Source organism: Palaemon carinicauda, chromosome 40 (genome assembly GCF_036898095.1).
Source record: "Palaemon carinicauda isolate YSFRI2023 chromosome 40, ASM3689809v2, whole genome shotgun sequence".
Classification (NCBI taxonomy): Eukaryota; Metazoa; Arthropoda; class Malacostraca; order Decapoda; family Palaemonidae; genus Palaemon; species Palaemon carinicauda.
In genome coordinates this window covers 10,583,442-10,606,477 of record NC_090764.1, presented here as the reverse complement: position 1 = coordinate 10,606,477, position 23,036 = coordinate 10,583,442, and the positions used below count along the sequence as shown (strand labels likewise).

The following is a 23,036-nucleotide window of genomic DNA, read 5'->3' as shown; positions in this document are numbered from 1 at the left end:
GGTGCAGCACAGGCTGAACGGGTGCAGGCGGTTGGTGCACCACCGGTGCAGGCGGGTGCAGCACAGGCTGAACGGGTGCAGGCGGTTGGTGCACCACCGGTGCAGGAGGAGGAGGAGGTGCAACACTCTCAGCACGACACTCACGCATCAGGTCCGAAAGCTGAGCTTGCATGGACTGAAGCATAGACCACTTCTGAGGTAAAGCCATAACAGTGGTTGCACCACCGGTGCAGGCGGGTGCAGCACAGGCTGAACGGGTGCAGGTGGTTGGTGCAGGAGGAGGAGGAGGTGCAACACTCTCAGCACGACACTCACGCATCAGGTCCGAAAGCTGTGCTTGCATGGACTGTAGTAGAGTCCACAACATCGTACGCCTGGCAGATGGTGCTGCGACTGGGTGCAGCGAGTGCAGGCGGGTTGAGCACAGGCTGAACGGGTGCAGGCGGAAGGAGTGCAGGTGGAGGCGGAGGTGCAACACTCTCAGCCCGACACTCACGCATCAAGTCCGAAAGCTGTGCTTGCATGGACTGTAGTAGAGTCCACAACATCGTACGCCTGGCAGGTGGTACTGCGATCAGGCGGAGCGAACATAGGCGGGGGGAGTGTAGGCGCACTCTCAGCCCGACAAACTGATGACTGAGGAGAGTCAGAGCTAACCCAATGACTGCATCCGGGTTGTTGAACTTTACTTCGTACGTCTGGCATAGGTCTGGACTTTACGTTTAAGAGGTCTTGAGACCTGAGACCAGCGTTACTCTGCCTTTATTTTCTCCTCTAAATCTCTTCTGCAGACGAGCAAAATAAGGGCTCAATCGTCTGCGGGTGGGAGTGACGGTCTCGGTAAGACACGCCCACAACCACCGAGGATACTTCTGTGCGCCGATCAAGGCCTGCCGAACCCTTATGCCCTTCGACATTGCTTCTCCCCTGAGCTTGGGAGCTTGCAAGAGGTCCCGGACTGGGAGGACGACTGGCGCGCACAAAAGTACCCTCACGCATAACACTGACATACTTTGCGCTAATCACTTATCACTTTGATTTCTGTTTGCACTTATTTCACTGAACTCGAAACTTTAAGTGGTTTGTACCCTGAAACACGCAATTCTATCCTTCTCAAAAGTTAGTAATTGCGAAAACAGAATTACAATGTAACAGAAAAATCTAATGAAAGAAAATTCAGTGGCTGGAAAGAGACTAAACACTAGATCACTCTAGAAACGTTTAGTTTCTTCCCTAAAGAGACTAGGGATAAGAGCAAAACTAAAACGACGTTACTCGTACGCCTGGCAGGCTTGAGGGAAACGTTTTATCCTCTTTCTCCCTCCGTCTCTATCTCTCTCTCTCTCTCTCTCTCTCTTGACTTAGAACCTGAGAGAAGAGCCAATCATATATATCGTTAAAACATATTATTGTTAAAGGAAAAAACTGAAATATTTCCCAAAAAGAAAAGTTCCTTATTAGGATCAAAACCATTAAGTTAAGAAAGAATGAACAAAACGCTAGGACACGGTTACTCTTACTGCAATGTGAAACCGTGAACATTCTTTCTCTATCGTAACGATAGAGTGCAAGTTGAAACGTTCTGAACGTCAACAACTGCCGAGACAAACAAAACGTTAGTTCAACTTTGAAAAAGTACGAGACTATCAAAGAAATTCTTTCAAAGACCTTAAAATAGCATAATATGTTAACAGGTAAAACCGAAATGACGGGCTCACGTTAATTAACTTCGGTACCAAGAAAAGACCGCCTACTATTAGGAAGGTCGAATAAAACAAATATAAAAATTAATTTTAATAAGTTTATAATAAAAGGAAGTTAATCGAAGAGGCCTATAAGAGGCGGAGGAGATATAAAATAAATCTATAACTTTTGTTAAGCAAAATTAAGAAAGAGAGTCTATACTCTCTTAGACACCAACACTTCCGTCTAAGGGAAGGGTCGGCATTGAAAAGTGAACGAGAGTTCATACTCTCTCGTCACCATAATTAATCAAATTAATTCCAAAAGCTAACTAAGCTAATATAGAAGTTTCCAGTAAAGCGACAGCCGAAATCAAGAGAAATACTTCACCAAAGTCGTGAAAATACTCCAAGAACATAAGCGTATCCCAGAACGTCTTGTCAGAAGCACGACAGAGGAATAATTGAGGAGGTGTCAACAAGAAGTACTTGAGTACCTGGCCACAGGTGGCGCTGGTAAGTACACCCCCTTCTAGTATTGTGATAGCTGGCGTATCCCTCCATAGAATTCTGTCGGGCAACAGAGTTGACAGCTACATGATTATCGGGTAAGTTTAATATTGAAAATTAATATTTACTTTTATTTCATGCTTTAACATACAGTATACTCAATCCCCAGAATTCTCATGTGTTCTTTTATGTTCATTACCATTTATTCTATTTCCTTCATCTTATTTTTTCCTTTACTATACAGTATCTTGGTTCCTCGTTGTTCCTTGTCTCACTTTGATAAGATAGTCAAAGCAGGTGTTCTTTTTACTCAGCTCAATAAACATACTTATCTTAAGTGTAATATATATATGAGAGAGAGAGAGAGAGAGAGAGAGAGAGAGAGAGAGAGGAGAGAGAGAGAGAGAGAGAGAGAGAGAGAGAGGAGAGAGAGGAGAGAGAGAGAGAGAGAGAGAGAGAGAGAGAGAGAGAGGAGAGAGGAGAGAGAGAGAGAGGAGAGAGAGAGAGAGAGAGGAGAGAGAGAGAGAGAGAGAGAGAGAGAGAGAGAGAGGAGAGAGAGAGAGAGAGATCTTTTGGTGTTATTTACAAGGATAGATGTCAAGGAGAAGGGAGCAGAAAAGGAATACGGTAGCTTTTCTAGACTCAATTAATTCACAATTATTTTTAAACAATTCTTTCATTCCTCTTATATTTACAAAAACTTACCTAGTGGAACTGTGGGGTTTACTAGTAAGGGGGTTAAAGATGGTTCTGTTTGAAGCATTAAAATCTGGAAGACTAGCAAACAATTCATCCTCAGAATCGTGACTTTTGTTTTCCTTGTTCTCCTTGGAGTTGACTGGCTTTTCTGATTCCTTTGAATCTGTATCTGAAACTATCCTCAACATGAAGACAATTGCATCTCATAAATATTCCAACAACTGATTTATAATGCTGAACTGATCCATGGTATTATAAATGAAATCAACATAATTTTTAATTTCATAAAAACTAGTACTTCTTTTGCTAAAAAAAATAAAACTTACCGGTATTTTGCTTTACATCAGATTTGTTTTTCATTTCTGCTTCCATACTTTGCTTTACATCAGATTTGTTTTTCATTTCTGCTTCAATACTTTGCTTTACATCGGATTTCTTTTTCATTTCTGCTTCCAATTCTCGTACTCGTGCCTTTAGTAGCTCGACCTCACTCTGAAAATGTGAAAAAAAATGTACTATCTCTCTTATTTTCATTTGCTCCATATGAAGTATAAAACACATATTTATTCACTGAACAATAAATTCCTTGATATACTAACCTGAACTTGCTTGTGTTTTTGAGTGCTTATAGCCTCACTCTGAGATGAATGTGCACTGCTGTGACTGACATTATCCAAATCGCCTTCACTGTCATCATCTGATTCTCCTATTACTTGAGGACCAGAATCTGCTTTGGGAGAGTTAATGCATTGAATTTCAATAGAACTTTATCAAAAATATTTAATTTAAATAGTATTTTATTTTACAAGAACAGAACTAGATATTCAGATTTTTTTTCTTTACATCAGGAACATCAGGTTGAAAATGATATATGACGAAGTGAAAGTAAGAGAAACTGGCAATTTAGAGGAGGAGTGGAAGTTAGTAAAAGAAAATTTTGTTGGGATTGCAAGTGATGTGTGTGGAAAGAAGGTTGTTGGAGGCAGCATGACGAAGGGCAGTGAATGGTGGAATGGAGTGAAGGTAAAAGTGGAAGAGAAAAAGAGGGCTTTTGAAGAATGGCTGCAGAGTAATAGTATAGAGAAGTATGAAAAATATAAAGAGAAAAATGTGGAAGTAAAGCGCAAGGTACGTGAGGCAAAGAGGGCAGCTGACCTGAGGTGGGGTCAAGGATTAGGTCATTCATATGAAGAGAATAAGAAGAAGTTTTGGAAAGAAGTGAAGAGAGTAAGGAAGGCTGGCTCAAGAATGGAAGAGACAGTGAAAGATGGAAATGGAAGGTTGTTAAAAGGAGAGGAGGCAAGGAAAAGATGGGCGGAATATTTTGAAAGTTTACTGAATGTTGAGGATAATAGGGAGGCAGATATAATTGCTGTTGCAGGTGTTGAGGTGCCAGTGATGGGAGATGAGAATGAGAGAGAGATTACAATAGATGAAGTGAGGAGAGCACTAGATGAAACGAGAGTAGAAAAAGCATCTGGTATGGATGGTGTGAGAGCTGAGATGTTGAAGGAGGGGGGTGTGACTGTACTTGAATGGTTGGTGAGATTGTTTAATATGTGTTTTGTGTTGTCAATGGTACCAGTAGATTGGGTTTGTGCATGTATTGTACCACTATATAAGGGTAAGGGAGATGTGCATGAGTGTTGTAATTCAAGAGGTATTAGTTTGTTAAGTGTAGTTGGAAAAGTGTATGGTAGAGTATTGATTAATAGGATCAAGGATAAAACAGAGAATGCAATCTTGGAAATACAGGGTGGTTTTAGAAGAGGTAGGGGTTGTATGAATCAGATTTTTACAGTTAGGCAGATATGCGAGAAATATTTAGCAAAAGGTAAGGAGGTGTATGTTGCGTTTATGGATCTGGAGAAAGCGTATGATAGAGTTGATAGGGAAGCAATGTGGAATGTGATGACGTTATATGGAGATGGTGGAAGGTTGTTGCAAGCAGTGAAAAGTTTCTACAAAGGTAGTAAAGCATGTGTTAGGATAGGAAATGAAGTGAGTGATTGGTTTCCGGTGAGAGTGGGGCTGAGACAGGGATGTGTGATGTCGCCGTGGTTGTTTAACTTGTATGTTGATGGAGTGGTGAGAGAGGTGAATGCTCGAGTGCTTGGACGAGGATTAAAACTGGTAGACGAGAATGACCATGAATGGGAGGTAAATCAGTTGTTGTTTGCGGATGATACTGTACTGGTTGCAGACACAGAAGAGAAGCTTGGATGATTAGTGTCAGAATTTGGAAGAGTGTGTGAGAGAAGGAAGTTGAGAGTTAATGTGGGTAAGAGTAAGGTTATGAGATGTACGAGAAGGGAAGGTGGTGCAAGGTTGAATGACATGTTGAATGGAGAGTTACTTGAGGAGGTGGATCAGTTTAAGTACTTGGGGTCTGTTGTTGCAGCAAATGGTGGAGTGGAAGCAGATGTACGTCAGAGAGTGAATGAAGGTTGCAAAGTGTTGGGGGCAGTTAAGGGAGTAGTAAAAAATGTTATTTTCATTAGTAAAATAAATTTTTGAATATACTTACCCGATAATCATGTAGCTGTCAACTCCGTTGCCCGACAGAATTCTACGGAAGGGATACGCCAGCGATCGCTATACAAGAGGGGGGTGTACTCACAAGCGCCACCTGTGGCCAGGTACTGCAGTACTTCTTGTTGACATCACTTCAATTTTTCCTCGGTCCACTGGTTCTATGGGGAGGAAGGGTGGGTCAATTAAATCATGATTATCGGGTAAGTATATTCAAAAATTTATTTTACTAATGAAAATAACATTTTTCAATATTAAACTTACCCGATAATCATGTAGCTGATTCACACCCAGGGAGGTGGGTGAAAACCAGTGTACATGTATATCAAGAAGCTAAGTATCCCGTATTTCATATTATCAGTTATTCAAAATAACAATGAAATTACAAGTACCTGGTAAGGAAGTCGACTTGAGCCATTACTCTGCCTTAAATAATTTCGTCTTCCTTACTGAGCGCAGCGTTCCTCTTAGGAGGCTGAACAACTCTAAGGTGCTGAAGTATCAAGGGCTGCAACCCATACAAAAGGACCTCATCACAACCTTTAACCTCGGCGCTTCTCAAGAAAGAATTGACCACCCGCCAAATCAACAAGGATGTGGAAGGCTTCTTAGCCGACCGTACAACCCATAAAAAGTATTCAAGAGAAAGGTTAAAAGGTTATGGGATTATGGGAATGTAGTGGCTGAGCCCTCGCCTACTACTGCATTCGTTGCTACGAATGGTCCCAGGGTGTAGCAGTACTCGTAAAGAGACTGGACATCTTTGAGATAGAATGATGCGAACACTGACTTGCTTCTCCAATAGATTGCATCCATAACATTCTGCAGAGAATGGTTCTGTTTGAAGGCCACTGAAGTAGCCACAGCTCCCACTTCATGTGTCCTTACCTTCAGCAAAGCAAGGTCTTCTTCCTTCAGATGAGAATGTGCTTCCCTAATCAGAAGCCTGAATAGTAAGAAACTGAGTTCTTAGAACTTGGGAAAGAAGGTTTCTTGATAGCACACCATAAGGCTTCTGATTGTCCTCGTAAAGGTTAAGACCTTTTTAGATAGTACCTAAGAGCTCTAACTGGGCAAAGTACTCTCTCCAGTTCATTCCCCACCAAGTTGGACAGGCTTGGGATCTCGAACGACTTAGGCCAAGGACGTGAAGGAAGCTAGTTTAGCAAAAACCGAGCTGCAAGGAACATGTAGCCGTTTCAGATGTGAAAACAATGATCCTGCTGAAGGCGTGGATCTCACTTACTCTTTTAGCTGTTGTCAAGCACACGAGGAAAAGAGTTTTTAATGTGAGGTCCTAAAAAGAGGCTGATTGGAGAGGTTCAAATCTTGATGACATAAGGAACCTTAGGACCACGTCTAGATTCCAGCCTGGAGTGGACAACCGACGTTCCTTTGAGGTCTTAAAAGACCTAGGGAGGTCCTGTAGATCTTTGTTGGTGGAAAGATCCAAGCCTCTGTGGCGGAAAACCGCTGCCAACATACTTCTGTAACCCTTGATCGTAGGAGCTGAAAGGGATCTTACTTTCCTTAGATGTAACAGGAAGTCAGCAATCTGGGTTACAGTGGTACTGGTTGAGGAAACTGCATTGGTCTTGTACCAGCTACGAAAGACTTCCCCTTGAGACTGATAGATTCTGAGAGTGGGTGTTCTCCTTGCTCTGGCAAACGCTCTGGCTGCCTCCTACGAAAAGCCCCTAGCTCTTGAGAGTCTTTCGAAAGTCTGAAGGCAGTCAGACGAAGAGCGAGGAGGTTTGGGTGTACCTTCTTTACGTGAGGTTGACGTAGAAGGTTCACTCCTAGAGGAAGAGTCCTGGGAATGTCGACCAGCCATTGCAGTACCTCTATGAACCATTCTCTCGCGGGCCAGAGCGGAGCCAATCCACGTCAGCCGTGTCCCTTTGCGAGAGGAGAACTTCTGAAGTACCCTGTTGACAATCTTGAACGGCGGGAATGCATACAGGTCGAGATGGGACCAATCCAGCAGAAAAGCATCCACGTGAACTGCTGCTGGGTCTGGAATCGGAGAACAATACAACAGGAGTCTCTAGGTTATCGAGGTAGCGAACAGATCTATGGTTGGCTGACCCACAGGGCCCAAAGTCTGCTGCAAACACTCTTGTGAAGGGTCCACTCTGTGGGGATGACCTGACCCTTCCGGCTGAGGCGATCTGCCATGACATTCATACCGCCCTGAATGAACCTCGTTACCAGCGTGAGCTTTCGATCTTTTGACCAGATGAGGAGGTCCCTTGCGATCTAGAACAATTTCCACGAAAGAGTCCCTCCCTGCTTGAAGATGTAAGCCAGGGCTGTGGTGTTGTCAGAGTCCACCTCCACCACCTTGTTAAGCTGGAGGGACTTGAAGTTTATCAAGGCCAGAAGAACCGCCAACAACTCCTTGCAATTGATGTGAAGTGTCCTTTGCTCCTGATTCCATGTTCCCGAGCATTCCTGTCCGTCCAAAGTCGCACCCCAGCCCGTGTCTGATGCGTCCGAGAGGAGATGGCGGTCGGGTTTCTGAACAGCCAAATGTAGACTTCCTTTGAGAAGAAAGCTGTTCTTACACCACGCGAGAGAAGACCTCCTCTCTTCGGAAACAGGAACTGAGACCGTCTCTAGCGTCATGTCCTTTATCCAGTGAGCAGCTAGAAGATACTGAAGGGGGGGAGGTGGAGTCTCCCTAACACGATGAACAGGGCCAGCGATGAAAGTGTCCCTGTTAGACTCATCCACTACCTGACTGAGCATCGGTTCCTTCTCAGCATGCTCTGGATGCATTCTAGGGCTTGGAAGATCCTTGGGGCCGACGGAAAAGCCCGAAAAGCTCGACTCTGAAGATCCATACCCAGGTAGACAATGGTCTGGGATGGGACGAGCTGAGACTCCTCAAAATTGACCAGGAGGCCCAGTTCCTTGGTCAGATCCATAGTCCATCTGAGAATCTCCAGACAGCGACGACTTGTGGGAGCTCTTAAAAGCCAGTCGTCTGACGGAGCCGGACACAAGATCATGGTACTGCTGCACAGTCTGTGAACTGTCAACCATGGGGAAGCGAGGAAGTACAGTGACAACCCGAAGCTGTCTAGACTGTCTGGGTCGTATAGACAACTCCTTATCGGGTTGATGAGGTTGCCGCACTGCGTCACAACAAGTCACTTCTGCTGGTTGTTGAACGTCTTCCCAGTGACACACTGACTCCGTAAACAAAAAATCCTCTAACAAGGACTAAGCTTGGACTGCATGTCTTGCAACACAGCTCAAGGTCTATGGGAGCAGGTGTGGTAACAGACGGGGTTAGCGACTGAAGTGGAACCATTACCTTCCCTGGAAGCATGTTATGCTAAATAAAGGTCCATAGGAGGCTACGCAGCTAAAGGCTCCTCTCCAAATGACAGAGTCCTCAAGGGAATATCAGAAGGAGGGAGAAAAGCACTTTCTCATCTACAGGGACCATATCCGAGAAAAGCTAAGTTCTCTCAGTGAGGGTTTCACTGGTGCAAAAGCAGCAGACTAGAAGGCAACGTTATGAAACTGCTTGACAGTCTAGTGAGTTGGCAACAACCAAAGATGTGTGACTGAGAAGCATGCGGTAAGGTAAGCAGAGCATGCTGTATGTAGAGCATGCTGTATGCAGAGCATGCTGTATGTAGAGCATGCTGTAAGAGAAGCAGAGCATGTTGCATGGCGTGTAACATTTCTCAGAAATTCCATGACCAGTGCTAGATTGAGTAATATCGCATTACTGTCCATTGAAAGTGCACGTGCCGAGGGAATTGATTTAGACTGTTTTGTTGATGAATTTGATAGCCGGCATGATAATCGTAGAATTAAGCTGCACTAAATATACGATCTATAATCTACTTCACCTCAGGACAGGGAAACTCGCCCTGTTGGCAACACTGCATTACTTCATGCATGCTTGCATGGGGTTTTAATATCAACAAAATATTTACATTACATTCATAACTCATGATTCATTTTTGTTTTGAAGATATTTTGCCATATTTGCGATTTGTTAAAAATATATTGCAAGGAATACATATATATTTTTTTATTAAAGTAATACGAATAACCTCCATTATCATAATGTTTGTGTAGTCATACATGTATATGATTACAAATGCAAGTTATGAAAGTAATGAGGTGTTATTATTGTCATTTGTTATTTCAAAGTTGAATGGGAAGAGGCTCAAGTTGAGGAGAAAGTGGCAGATGCATGCGTTGAGGTGGCTGACTCATAGCATGAGGTTCCTGCCTCAAGAGTTGCGCTTGCCTCAAGGGTTGAGGTGGCTGCGCAGAGAGAGGCTCTTGACTCACGAGTTGAGGTTCTTGAGGTGTGAGCTGCGAGAGTTGAGGTAGCGGCTGCGCAGAACGCAGTTCCTGTCTCACGAGTTGAGGTTCCTGAGGAGCTAGCCTCAAGAGTTGAGGCTCTCGCCTTGAGGAAAGTTGAGGTAGCAGCTGCGAGAGCTGAGGTGGCTGCCTCACGGATGGTAGAGGTTGTCGTACCTCAAAAGGTTGTAGCCTCAAAGATGGTCTAACTGCAAGAAAATCTTGCCTCAAGGCATAAGACTCCTGCTCCCATTGTTGAGGTTGCCTTAAGGAAGGTTAAGGTTGCTGCACAACGCTGGTAACTGGCAACTCCGAACGCGGTAAGGTAGCTTGAGGAACCTCAACTTCGTACGCCTGGCAGACTGGACTGCGGTGAGGCGGAGCGCTCGCAGGAGGAGGTGTAACCTTCTCAGCCTGAAACTCACGCATTAAGACCGCAAGCTGCGACTGCATGGACTGCAGCAAAGTCATCTTGGGATCAACAGACGATAAGGTCTGTTGAGGCAAAGCCTTAACAGAAGATGAGGTCTGTTGAGGCATCGCCTTACCTCTCTAAGGAGGTGTGCAGTCACCTGATGACTGCGGAGAGTCAGAGCTAACCCAATGACTGCATCCGGGTTGTTGAACTCTAGAGGTCTGGACTTTACGTTTAAGAGGTCTTGAGACCTGAGTCCAGCGTTTTCTCCCCGAAATTTCTTCTGCAGACGAGCAAAATAAGGGCGCAATCGTCTGCGGGTGGGAGTGACGGTCTCTGTAAGACACGCCCGCAACCACCGAGGATACTTCTGTGCGCCGATCAAGGCCTGCCGAACCCTTTTGCCCTTCGACATTGCTTCTCCCCTGGGCTTGGGAGCTTGCAAGAGGTCCCGGACTGGGAGGACGACTGGCACGCACAGAAGTACCCTCACGCACAACACTGACACACTTTGCGCTAATCACTTATCACTTTTGATTTTCTGTTTGCACTTATTTCACTGAACTCGAAACTTTAAGTGGTTTGTACCTGAAACACGCAATTCTATCCTTCCTTAAAAGTTAGTAATTGCGAAAACAGAATTACAATGTAACAGAAAAATCTAATGAAAGATAAATAATTCAGTGGCTGGAAAGAGACTAAACACTAGATCAAATAAACTACGTTTAAAATCTCTCACCGCATAAAGCTTGAGAACAAGAATAAAACTCTAGAAACGTTTACCTTCTTCCCCTAAAGAGACTAAGGAGAAGAGCAAAAACGATAACAACGTTACTCGCTTGAACGAAACGTTTATCCAGCTCTCTCTCCCTCCGTCTCTATCTCTCTCTCTCTCTCTCTCTCTTGACTTAGAACCTGAGAGAAGAGCCCAATCATATATATCGTTAAAACATATTATTGTTAAAGGAAAAAAAAAACTGAAATATTTCCCAAATAAAAAGTTCCTTTATTAGAATTAAAACCATTAAGCTAAGAAAGAATGAACAAAACGCAAGAAACGGTTACTCTTACTGCAACGTGACACCGTGAAAATTCTCTCTCTATCGTAACGATAGAGCGCAAGTTGAACGTTCTGAACGTCAACAACTGCAGAGACAAAACAAAACGTTAGTTCAACTTTGAAAACAGTACGAGACTATCAAAGAAATTCTTTCAAAAACATTAAAATAGCATAATATGTTAACAGGTAAAACCGAAATGACGGGCTCAATGTTAATTAACTTCGGTACCAAGAAAAGACCGCCTACTATTAGGAAAGGTCGAATATAAACAAATATAAAAATTAATTTTAATAAGTTTATAATAAAAGGAAGTTAATCGAAGAGGCCTATAAAAGGCGGAGAGATAAAAAATAAATAAATCTATAACTTTTGTTAAGCAAAATTAAGAAAGAGAGTCTATACTCTCTTAGACACCAACACTTCCGTCTAAGGGAAGGGTCGGCCATTTAAAGGTGAAAGAGAGTTCATACTTTCTTCGTCACCATAATTAATCAAATTAATTCCAAAAGCTAGCTAAGCTAATAATAAAACTTCCTGAATAGCGAAAGCTGAAATCTTAGAGCAATACTTCACCAAAAACCGTGAACAAGACTCCAAAATTATAAGCGTATCCATGAACGTCTTGCCGGAAGCACGACAGAGGAAAAATTGAAGTGGTGTCAACAAGAAGTACTGCAGTACCTGGCCACAGGTGGCGCTTGTGAGTACACCCCCCTCTTGTATAGCGATCGCTGGCGTATCCCTTCCGTAGAATTCTGTCGGGCAACGGAGTTGACAGCTACATGATTATCGGGTAAGTTTAATATTGAAAAATAGAGGGTTGGGCATGAATGTAAAGAGAGTTCTATATGAGAAAGTGATTGTACCAACTGTGGTGTATGGATCGGAGTTGTGGGGAATGAAAGTGATGGAGAGACAGAAATTGAATGTGTTTGAGATGAGGTGTCTAAGGAGTATGGCTGGTGTATCTCGAGTAGATAGGGTTAGGAACGAAGTGGTGAGAGTGAGAACGGGTGTAAGAAATGAGTTAGCAGCTAGAGTGGATATGAATGTGTTGAGGTGGTTTGGCCATGTTGAGAGAATGTAAAATGGATGTCTGCTAAAGAAGGTGATGAATGCAAAAGTTGATGGGAGAAGTACTAGAGGAAGGCCAAGGTTTGGGTGGATGGATGGAGTGAAGGAAGCTCTGGGTGATAGGAGGATAGATGTGCGCGAGGCAAGAGAGTGTGCTAGAAATAGGAATGAATGGCGAGCGATTGTGACGCAGTTCCGGTAGGCCCTGCTGCTGCCTCCGATGCCTTAGATGACCGCGGAGGTAGCAGCAGTAGGGGATTCAGCATTATGAAGCTTCATCTGTGGTGGATAATGTGGGAGGGTGGGCTGTGACACCCTAGCAGTACCAGCTGAACTCGGTTGAGTCCCTTGTTAGGCTGGGAGGAACGTAGAGAGTAGAGGTCCCCTTTTTGTTTTTGTTTCTTTGTTGATGTCGGCTACCCCCCAAAATTGGGGGAAGTGCCATGGTATATGTATATGTAGGAACAGAATTAGGTATTCAAAATAAAGTTTTGTGGATCTCTCTTGCTGATATAAAATAAAAATGACACAAAATAAAAAAAATACATTTCATTCATAACACCGTTGCAAATCTCCAACAAAATCAACATTTAATGTCTTATTTTTCCCTCATTCAATTATTTGTCCTTCTCATTTCCCTTTTCATTGGTTATTCATCCTCCACCATATTCAACTATACTTTTCTCTCTTTCCTTCATTTCCTATATTGTATTATATTACATTGCCATTTTCCCCTTTCTTCCTGCATCCTTTCCCTATCCTTTTACAATTCTACCATCTTATCATCTTCAACCTTTTCCCCCTGTTCATTCTTTATTCTCATTAAAATTTGAATTATTTCCTACCTTCCTCATTTCCTTATCTGCTTACTCTGAACTTTCTCACTGGCCTCTTTATACACTTCCTTTAATTCTTTTCCATTCAAATTCTCCTTATTTAATTTGTGCAACATAAGAGATGACTTTTTATAATTCAGATTAATTCTTTCGTACAAACCCATAACATTATATACAATCAGCCCTATTCTATGGTCATGAAATTATCTTGGACGTATCAATACCTCTTTCGCAGAGATAATGAAAATCGGCATTATGCATACAATGGGGATCTTTGGTTCCAAGCATGAGCTATGGAAAAATGGCTAGGGAGGAACAGTAGGGACCCATATTATTATATGTAGTGGGTCTGTATGGAAAATAAACTTCATATTTTCTAGCTTGTATCTGCTTGAAAATAAATCCATTACTTAATATGAATCTGAATTGCGATGTAGACGTGAAAGATTGGACGAGTAAAAACTCAGAGTTAGAGACTGGGCTACATAAACTACATAAAATAAATAAATAAAATAGTTGGCCAACAAATTAATGAAAAGGGAAAATACGACGCATAGGGAAAGACACGAGTGCGAGAATAACCTCATATAGTCTATCTATACTCATTCAAAAGTTAATTTACTTTTTTAATTAATTGAAATACTTTAAACTTTATGTACTTGAGTATTGCAGCACTGCAACTGACGGCTTAGAAAAAATGGCAAATCAAATAATAACATACCTTTAGTTAGTGTACTAGTACTAGCAGATTTGCTAGATTTTTCTGTAACATCTGAAGTGGATTTTTCTGTAACATCTGAAGCGGATTTTTCTGTAACATCTGAAGTGGCTTTCTCAGAGACATTTCGTTTTCTTTCGACTGTAGGGGTGACGAAATCCTGAAACATGTCGTCTTCATAGTCTAACATATTTTCTGCCACTGAGAGATTCTTGTCTGCTCTTTTCATTAAGCTCTTGGTATTCATAGATAGAGATGGCAATTTCAATGAAGAATCAGATACCTGGGAGGATAAATCTACCGTCATCTGAGAATCCTCCTTCTTCTGGCGAATCTTCTTAATAAGGGCAAGATCTGCTTCGACGTTTCGCATTACATCATCAGTATTAGGAATATCTTCATCAGAGGGAATAACTTCAACATCCTTATCTTGTTGTGATCCATCTTCAATTGTTAATGGAGATTCTTTGCCTTTTTGTGTCTCCATTAAGTCCATGTCAGGGTGTCCAAAATACTCCCATATGTTTTTATCAAATCTTTCCATAACTTCCATTTCCTCAGAATCAAGGATATGTTGACCCTCATGTTTTTCTCCTTTATTTTCAATCTTTGCCACTTTCGATGTAAGAGAACTCTCACTATCACTCGAGACTTTTGGTTTTCTCTTACGTTTTTGTGTAATATTTTCAGAATCGCTATCTTCTGAGCTTGAGCTACTCGAAGGCATCCTAATTCTTTTGAATTTTCGTTGAGTAGAGTTATTATCATCTTCTAAAGTACTTCCACTTTCTTCTGAGGTATTAGACCCCTTATTCCCAAGCAAAGCATTTCCCCTTGTGGCCCGACCAGAAGTATTTACATCACTTAAAACTAAATTTTTGGTACTGCTGGGTCTCTGAGATAACAGCTTAGAACTTGCTTGTGTAAATTGCCTAAGTTGAGAAGCTTCAATTTTATCACTAACTAGATTCTTTGCATCTCTGACACCTTGCGACATGATGTTTTGAAGATCAGGTGGCCCAGACTGCAAAGGTCTCCTTTTGGGCCGGTTTACAGCTAACTGCAAGCTGCTCCTGTTTTTAAAGTTTTCCTTTTCTATATCTACGGCATCAGAGTTCATTTTCAGTAATGCAACTTTTTCCTTATTCTTTGGGTTCTGCTTTTGGAACTTTTCCTCAATCTTTGAGGCTTGATTAAACTTTATGTTGCTCAAATCAGTTGATGTTAAAAGGCTTTCTGATTGCTGACTACTCCCAATTTCACAGCTGGAAGGTACAACATCTTCCGATAAATCCACATCATCCTGAGAAGATAGTTTAGGATTACTTGATAGAATAAAAGTCTTATTATTACTGCTACTAGAAATTTCTGTTGTATGAGAGTTATTAAGTCTAACCGTTTTATTATTACTGCTACTGTTAGTTTCTGTTGTATAAGTGTTATTAAGCCCACGTTTTTGTGTGTGTTCACTTGTCTCTTCAGATTGTTCCCCCTCCACTTCACATTGGTTTAACACATCTTTTTCATTCTGGCTAGTTTCTTTACAACCAAACTCATTTTCTTTGCAATAATTAACTATTTTTGGTGTAGGCTGACTTACTAGCGAGTCACTTTTACCTACTCTATTCCCGCTAAAGTTTTTCGTACGTATGCCATCTGTCTTTAGCATCTGTGAATCAGAAGAAAATGATGAGCCCTCTTTCTTTGCATTAGGTTCCTTTTTTTCTCTTTTCTTTACAAAATGTTCCTTTATAACATTGTTCCTCCCCCTATCCCGAGATGAACGAGTTGCAACACCGGTAAACGGAATAGGAATTGCAAGCTCCAATTCCTCTGTATCACAGCTGTTTGGTACTTCACTGTCAAATGCAAGAGTAACTGTACGGTCCAAATTATTTTCCTTATCAACATTCTCATTTGTATACTTTTGGGAAGGCAAATCCTGTTTTTCATTTGAACACAAGTTAGGAAGTTCTTGAGGTCCCAACGGAAAACTTTCCTCGGATGTTGTATTAGGCTTCTCCTCAGCTATCGTGTTGGGCTTCTCAGGTATCGGCCTAGGCTTCTCCTCAGGTATCAGGCTAGGCTTCTCCTCAGGTATCAGGCTAGGTTTCTCATCAGCTATCAGGTTAGGCTTATCCTCAATTATGTTAGCCTTATCCTCAGATAACTTGTTAGGCTTACCACAGCAGCATTTACTAAAATAAATATAAATCAATTAACATATAAATCAATTCAGTAAACTATCCTAAAAAGTAAAACAGTGCATCTTAATCATTAAATAGAAGCATAGGTGCCCCTGTCATTATTCATAAATAAAGTTCATCTAAAAGATAATAGCAACAGTCTTCCTGTACAGGGGATAAGTTTAAAATAATGCCCCCTTTTTGAGAAATTAAATAGCTTAGGATATAATGTGATTCTTTCAAATTTCCTAAAAATCATCAGGTATTTAGGGATATTATAGGTAATTATACAGGTAGAGCTTACACTTACAGCCTGCTGTTTTAAGGCAACCTGAAATGGTTTCACAATACTGTACAGTATGTGTACTAATCCCATTAACCCTTAGAAATATCATAAAATCAAACATTTCAAAAGATAATTTGTATTTCCCTTACTATACAAACCTGAGTCTTTTAATAGAAGTAAGATTTCAGCAAAGCTGGAAACTCAGTCGGTAAAATTTATGGCGAGGTGTCAGTAGTTGTTGGCAGGTGGCTACTTAGTGAGCTTGCAGGGAGGCGGGGCTTCCCCTCCACCAACTACTGACACCTTGTTATAAATCACAACAGGAAAGTTACCAGCTTTGCTGAAATGATACTTCTATTAAAGGACAGAGGTATGCATTTGTTTGGGAACAAATAGGATTACCTGTGTTGTTCCTTTTCTGCTGACAATATATTCATGTACTTCATAAGAACTTGATACACTTCACATGGCACAGAATGAAGACACAGATCCCTAACAAGACTACCACTTGTATCAATTTTTGCACCCTCTTCTGATGCAGACTTACATCTGAAAACAAAACAAACTATAAAGATGAATGTATATATGTTGATATAAACATAAAATACAAATACAGTATGCTGTATACATTTATAGATAAATGAAAACACCTAATTTTCTTTAATTACTTTCATGTTTCCTTAACAACCAAACCACTGGAAAATCCTTGATGACATATGCCTCACTAGATCCTTATGAATTAATGTATGGACAAAATTTTTCAAACTTTGCCATTTTTTGTTAACACGTCCTCTTCAACTGACTTTTGTGAGATTACATACTAATATATCTTATCAAATGAATTAACAGTTTTCTTAAGGAGAATTACTACCTCCTTTGGTCGTGTCTTACGTAAGTCAAAGACAAACGAATGTAAACATCAAATGGTGTGTTGCATGATCTTTTTTGTTTCCATTTTAGTAAAAACAAGTCATTGGAATTTTGTTTAGCAGGGGAACAAGAGCGTTAAATCCGATAGTTTCTCATTATCTTTTGATGATTATGAATGGCTAAACTAGTATTTCAGTAAGCAACGGTATAAGCATACTGTATCTCTCATTTTGCATTGAAAGAGTGCTTCTTTTGAGCACAATCCTTTACCACATCTGTTGTTATTAATTAGGTTTAGATTTAGCTCTGGGAGATCAAATTTCATAATTATACATTGATTTGTTTAAACCTCTTATCTCAGCCTTTTCAGAAAAACATACCAGAATCGGTATTAAGATTTTTAGAATCATCTTTTTATGAGAAATGATGTAGCTCAAAAGGAAATATTTTTCATTTCATAACTTGGATGTACTGCCTTCCTTCTCCAAAGAAAGGCTATGAAAAAAAATTGGACAAATCTTTCGTCTTGAAATAATTTTGAGTCCTGAAAGCTGACAAAGAGAAGAAAAAAACATTTTCTCAGCACCAAAACCACACTATATGAAAGAGCTTGTCTTTCAATAATACATTTAGCCGAGAATAAAGTTGAAATTAAAAGCATTTTAGCCATAAGATCTTCAAAAGACAATTCTACCAAAGGTTAAAAATGAGAGTTTTATAAATATTGCAAGATTATATCTAGATTCCAATGGGCTGTTTTCACAAACTGAGGTTTCTCAAAGACCTGAAAACATTCAAAATAATACCTGGTGCAGATTAATCTAATCCTAGATGCTTAAGAACAATATTACGCATTGACCTAGAACCTTTAATAACTACAGTAGACAAATTCTTTTCGAAAAATAAGAAACTTCAGAACTTTACAATATCAGAACTAGTTCTTGTTAAAGAGTGATTTCTTGACATGCACCAATCAAAATATAAAATTTTATTGTCTTGGGCATTGACGCGAATGATGATTAAGAAGACTTGGCTCTCGTGAACAATCATACCCCTAAAAGCACAGAATAAGTGTGAAGCTATCACCAATTTAGTTATTAACCAATGAGTGTCTATGCTTTCACTTACATGCAATTACCTGTTTCATTTCATTATTACCAAAAAGTCAAAATATACTATTCTAACTAAAATTTACTCACTAGAAAAAGATTAAACAGCCTTTGATAGGAGGCAACAGTGTGTCCGTAACAGTTGCAGCTGAAGAGAAAGTAAAGAATCTTTGACAGAAGAGTGGGAAGGGATACTTGCCTGCAATCACAACTTTCTGTTACCTACCTCATTAACGACTTCAGTGGCTGTTACAGCTCTGCTGAAGACATTCCCTATTTTCAAGAACGAAAGGTTTGTATACGCGTGGGAACAAATCCCTAGCCCAAACGATACATTACAAGAAGAAGAACTTTTGACCATATACACTTTGAATCATTATGAGGCCTCAAAAGAAAATGGATGGGCAGAGTCCATTGAAAAGGGCAAGCGAATTGCCAGCAACCACACCCACATTACAAGTTACTTACATAAATGAGTGATGTGAGACAAAAAGCACACATGAAACAAATATGAACGCAAAAAGTACGAATGGATGAAAATGAAGGAGTACTGTAATATTAGATCGTCAATATTGTCATTAGGTAGTTTAACATGACCACTGAGTCAGGATTTAATAAGAAAGCCATATACGGAGAAATTTACACAAAAGCAATATATACATCAAAGAGTTGAGTGAAAAAGACCCGTGAGTCATGGGAGCATAGATCCTGGGCTGTGCTAAAAGGGCTTCTCAATCTTCACTGCTACATGCTTACACTACTGGAATCCATTACACAAAGAAAAGGCCATATTTGATTACTGGAGTTATAGTGAACAAGTAATTTCATTACAAAAACTTAGTATTGCTTAATTTTTCCTAAATTTTATGTTGACACATGCCCCGTTTTTTTATAAATAAAATGCATAACTATTAAAACAGCAAGAGTAAAACTGAGATTAACCACATACCTTTCTGAGCATAAAGATCCAACACATCTGAAAGGGATTACTCGAGACGTGACATTCTGAATACTCCCAGTTGATGTTGATGCACAACTCATCATCGTTTCCTCTGAAAGCCCTGTGCGAGATGCTGACACCATGCTGGGGCTAAGCGTGTGATGAGGAAGTCGTGGTTTTTCAGGAAAAGTATCTGGGTATATTGATGAAGGCTGCATAATGGAAGAGGTGTTGACTGCTGATGGTGGTTGTAGCTCAGAAGTAATAACTGCTGGGGAAGAGTGCAGCTCTGTGGAAGTACTTGAAACTGACGTAGCTGGTTCATTGAAGGAGGTTTTTGGACTAACACTATGTTCAGACTCCGTACCTAATATTTCTCTCTTTTTGTGGTCAAGGTTTTCTACAGACAGTGGAGACTTGGGTGCTATCATTTCTGTCTCCTTAAAAGATAAAGACAGTGGAGACTTGGGTGCTATCATTTCTGTCTTTTTTAAAGATAAAGAGAGTGGAGACTTGGGTGCTATCATTTCTGTCTTTTTTAAAGATAAAGACAGTGGAGACTTGGGTGCTATCATTTCTGTCTCTTTAAAAGGTAGTTTTGATAAAACTTTAGCTGATACCAATGCTCCATTTTTGGCAGTTTTCCCATGTTTTTCCAAATCACTATTATTTTCTCTCTTGGCCCCAAGACTAAATGTTTTACGGGCTAACTTTGAAGGTTTCTTTTCTTGAGTGCTCTGAATGTCTTCTGGAGAAACATCATCTGCTTTCCTCTTCCTTTGTTGCCTACTACTTGCACTTGTGTTGGAAGATGATGATGCTACAACTGGAGGATCAACAGGTAGATCAGAGCATTCAAAAGGTTCAGTTTCTGTAGGGCAACATGGCATGATTTCAGTTACTTGAGATTCCTGCTTATTGACTCTTTCTTCCGTAATATTGTTAATATTTTCCTCCTTGTCAACATCATGTTGCTGACCAAGGACTTGTTCCTTGACAGATTCTGGAATATCTTCTTCTTCACACAGCTTTGGTAACACTTCACTACCTCCCTCAACTTCCTTCAGTTTTTGCACTATGCTCTTCAGTTTCTTAACAAGTTCAACTTTACTTTGAGATGACTGTAGATGCTCAACATCATTATCTTGAGTTTGATCATCTATCATCATATTGGTCTCGGATGAACTGGGGATATACGAAGTGTGATTATGCATCCCACTTTCAACTTTTGCATCAATTTCATTACGTTGCTCTCCCCCAGTTATGTTGAGACTGGTATGACGTGTTTTGAGATCTTTACGGGCACCTGTGACATGTGACCAGCCGGGGGATTTTGTATCCTTGATGTTTATGGAAACAGCTTGAATCTTATTTGGCTCCAAAATCTTATGTTTTGCTTCAGAACCGTAACGAACATTAGTCCTTAATGGCGCCTTACTTGAACCTCTGCCTCTTGAAGTCTTCGCAGTAGATGGTGCTACACATTTTGATGTAGCCGATTGTTCTTTATTTTCAGAAACACTTGAGATTGGAAGAGTTTTGGACAAATCAGGGAGGAATTTGACCTTTCTGTTTCTTAAGGGAGCTTTTGGTGGAGGCATGGAAACATTAGGTTTTCCATCCAGGGAAGCAATTGTTTTGTTTAACTGAGTATTTTCTAAGGTTTGATTATGCCAAGATATATTTTGCCTCAGTGTATTATCTTTTACTTTGTCTGTAACTTTCTTTTTCTTTTCATCTTCTTCAATTGACACTGTGCTTAGCTGATGATCATCGACTTCATCGAAAAGGGCCTTAATAGCTTCTATTTCCTCTTTGGCTTTCTCAGCTTTGGACATTCTTTGAGAAACACTACTCTTGCTACTATTACTTTGGGTATCACTTTCAGAACCAGAGCTTCCTTTCTTCAATTTTGATAACTTACTTCTAGAATCAGAACTTCCCTTCTTCAACTTTGGTAACTTACTTTCAGAATCAGAGCTTCCTTTCTTCGGCTTTGATAACTTGCTGGTCTTATTTTCAGTTACAGTTTTCTTACTTTCAACCGTCTTAGATTTATTCCGTTTTGTATTCTCTCTCACCCATGCACTCTCATCCAAACATTCTGCATTATCTACCTTAGGTAAAACACCATCATTGGCTTCAGAATTTTCAACGGCTTGAGCAGGAGTAACAAATAATAAGTTTTCTTCTTCCTCATCATTCATAGGTTTAATAGAATTATTTTCTTCCCTAATACTCAAAGTTTTCTCTTTGACATCACAAACCATTTCATCAAATTCATCCTTGGTATTGACAGGGCAACTATCTGGTATACCATAAAAGTCATCATCATCATCATCATCATCTCTTCTATAAACAATATTTGATTCACTTGGACCTTTTTGATTAACTGAAATATCAGATTTGTTTATCATACTGATATCCAACTCCTCTACAGAACTTTTTCCCTTGACAGCCGGTGTGCTCTGAACATGTGAGACTTTACTACTTAGCAAACCAAAGTCTGCTACTGAATCCCTGCGATCATCCTTAACCCCATGCGCTGAGGCTCTGGTACCTTGACCACGTACCCTTAGTCTTCCTCGGCTGACAGGTAAACTTCCCCTAGCTCTAGATCTCGCCCCTCTTCCTCTCTTTGGCTCTATTTTCTGTTTTGGAGTTTTTTGGCTTGGAATAAATTTGTATGGGTCATCAGGGGTGCCTTTTATTTGACTGCTTGTACCAAAAATCACCGTTGCTACGTCATCTTCTATTGTCTTCTGAATGTCATTTTTGCTAGAATCTTTGACATCTTTCACAACATCCTTACTTGTTTTTGATTTAAAAAACTTGGGCACATTGGAAGGGGCTGAAGTGTGACCACTTTCACTTATTGATTTAGATGTATCAAAATTTCCATCACAAAGGGCTTTAACTTTAATCTCTTTGCTGTCAGAACTGCTTGCACAATCTGAAGCTTTTAAAGATGATGTCGAAGCTTGCGGTTTCACAGCTTTCTGTTCGTCACTTATATGGAAGGACTTTGATCCTTCAGAATTCAGAACAGATGTTGAATCAGAGGACTCCTTGAGACCAATACGAAACCCCACTTCACTACTGTTGTTAAGCCACTTCTCGACTTTGTCAGCACTTGTCTCATGATCGATTTTGCTCCCTAAGAGAACTGATGTACTTTCACCACCACTTAAAACTACATCGTTAAATTCTATTTTATTTTCTATTTGCTGACTTAGGGAAATGTGATCATCTTCATGCTTCTTCATGTAAGTGTGAATAGGTTTAGTTAAATCTTTACCCGATTTTAAAGCGAGAGATTTGGATTTCCCTCTTGTACTTGATGCTACTTTCCCTTTCAATTGACTTCCTTTACCCTGTCCTGACCTTTCATGTGGTTCCTGTTTAGTTGGGGATGAATAAGAATGCTCTTGTGTTATATAACTATGTATGCTTGACTCTTCATGCAACGATGCTGTATTAACTGCTGTCATTTCAGTCTTGCCATCTACATAGAGGTTTAACTCTGAAATGCAGAAAAAAATTCCAACATTTTTCCATAATCCAATAAACCAACTACAAATTTTCATTTTTATAAGTTAAATTTCTCTCATTACACAGAATACCTCTGTACTCTATTATTTCCATGAATGGTCAATACAATCAAGGTTCAAAATTACACACAAAAAGCACTAAATGATCAACTATTCCTTACCCTGCTATTACTTCTGACAATTATCAACTATAAAATTTCTTCCAAAATGAGAAGGCACCCTATACCAAGAATAC

The 23,036-nt window shown here is 40.3% G+C and overlaps 1 protein-coding gene across 3 annotated transcripts in view; it reads right to left on the bottom strand.

Annotated features, from left to right (window-relative positions):
* Positions 1-23,036, bottom strand: part of LOC137631538 (uro-adherence factor A-like) — a 56,228-nt gene that overhangs the window by 20,349 nt on the left and 12,843 nt on the right. Inside the window, exons 5-10 of one of the 3 annotated variants that reach the window (XM_068363312.1) lie at positions 19,260-22,773; positions 16,734-16,880; positions 13,863-16,057; positions 3,491-3,621; positions 3,218-3,383; positions 2,898-3,066 (exon numbers count right to left, since the gene is read on the bottom strand). In XM_068363312.1, the coding sequence (XP_068219413.1) occupies positions 2,898-3,066; positions 3,218-3,383; positions 3,491-3,621; positions 13,863-16,057; positions 16,734-16,880; positions 19,260-22,773 (6,322 nt within the window). The remainder of the gene's footprint in view (positions 1-2,897; positions 3,067-3,217; positions 3,384-3,490; positions 3,622-13,862; positions 16,058-16,733; positions 16,881-19,259; positions 22,774-23,036) is intronic. The other 2 variants (XM_068363314.1, XM_068363313.1) reach the window with 2 other exon arrangements.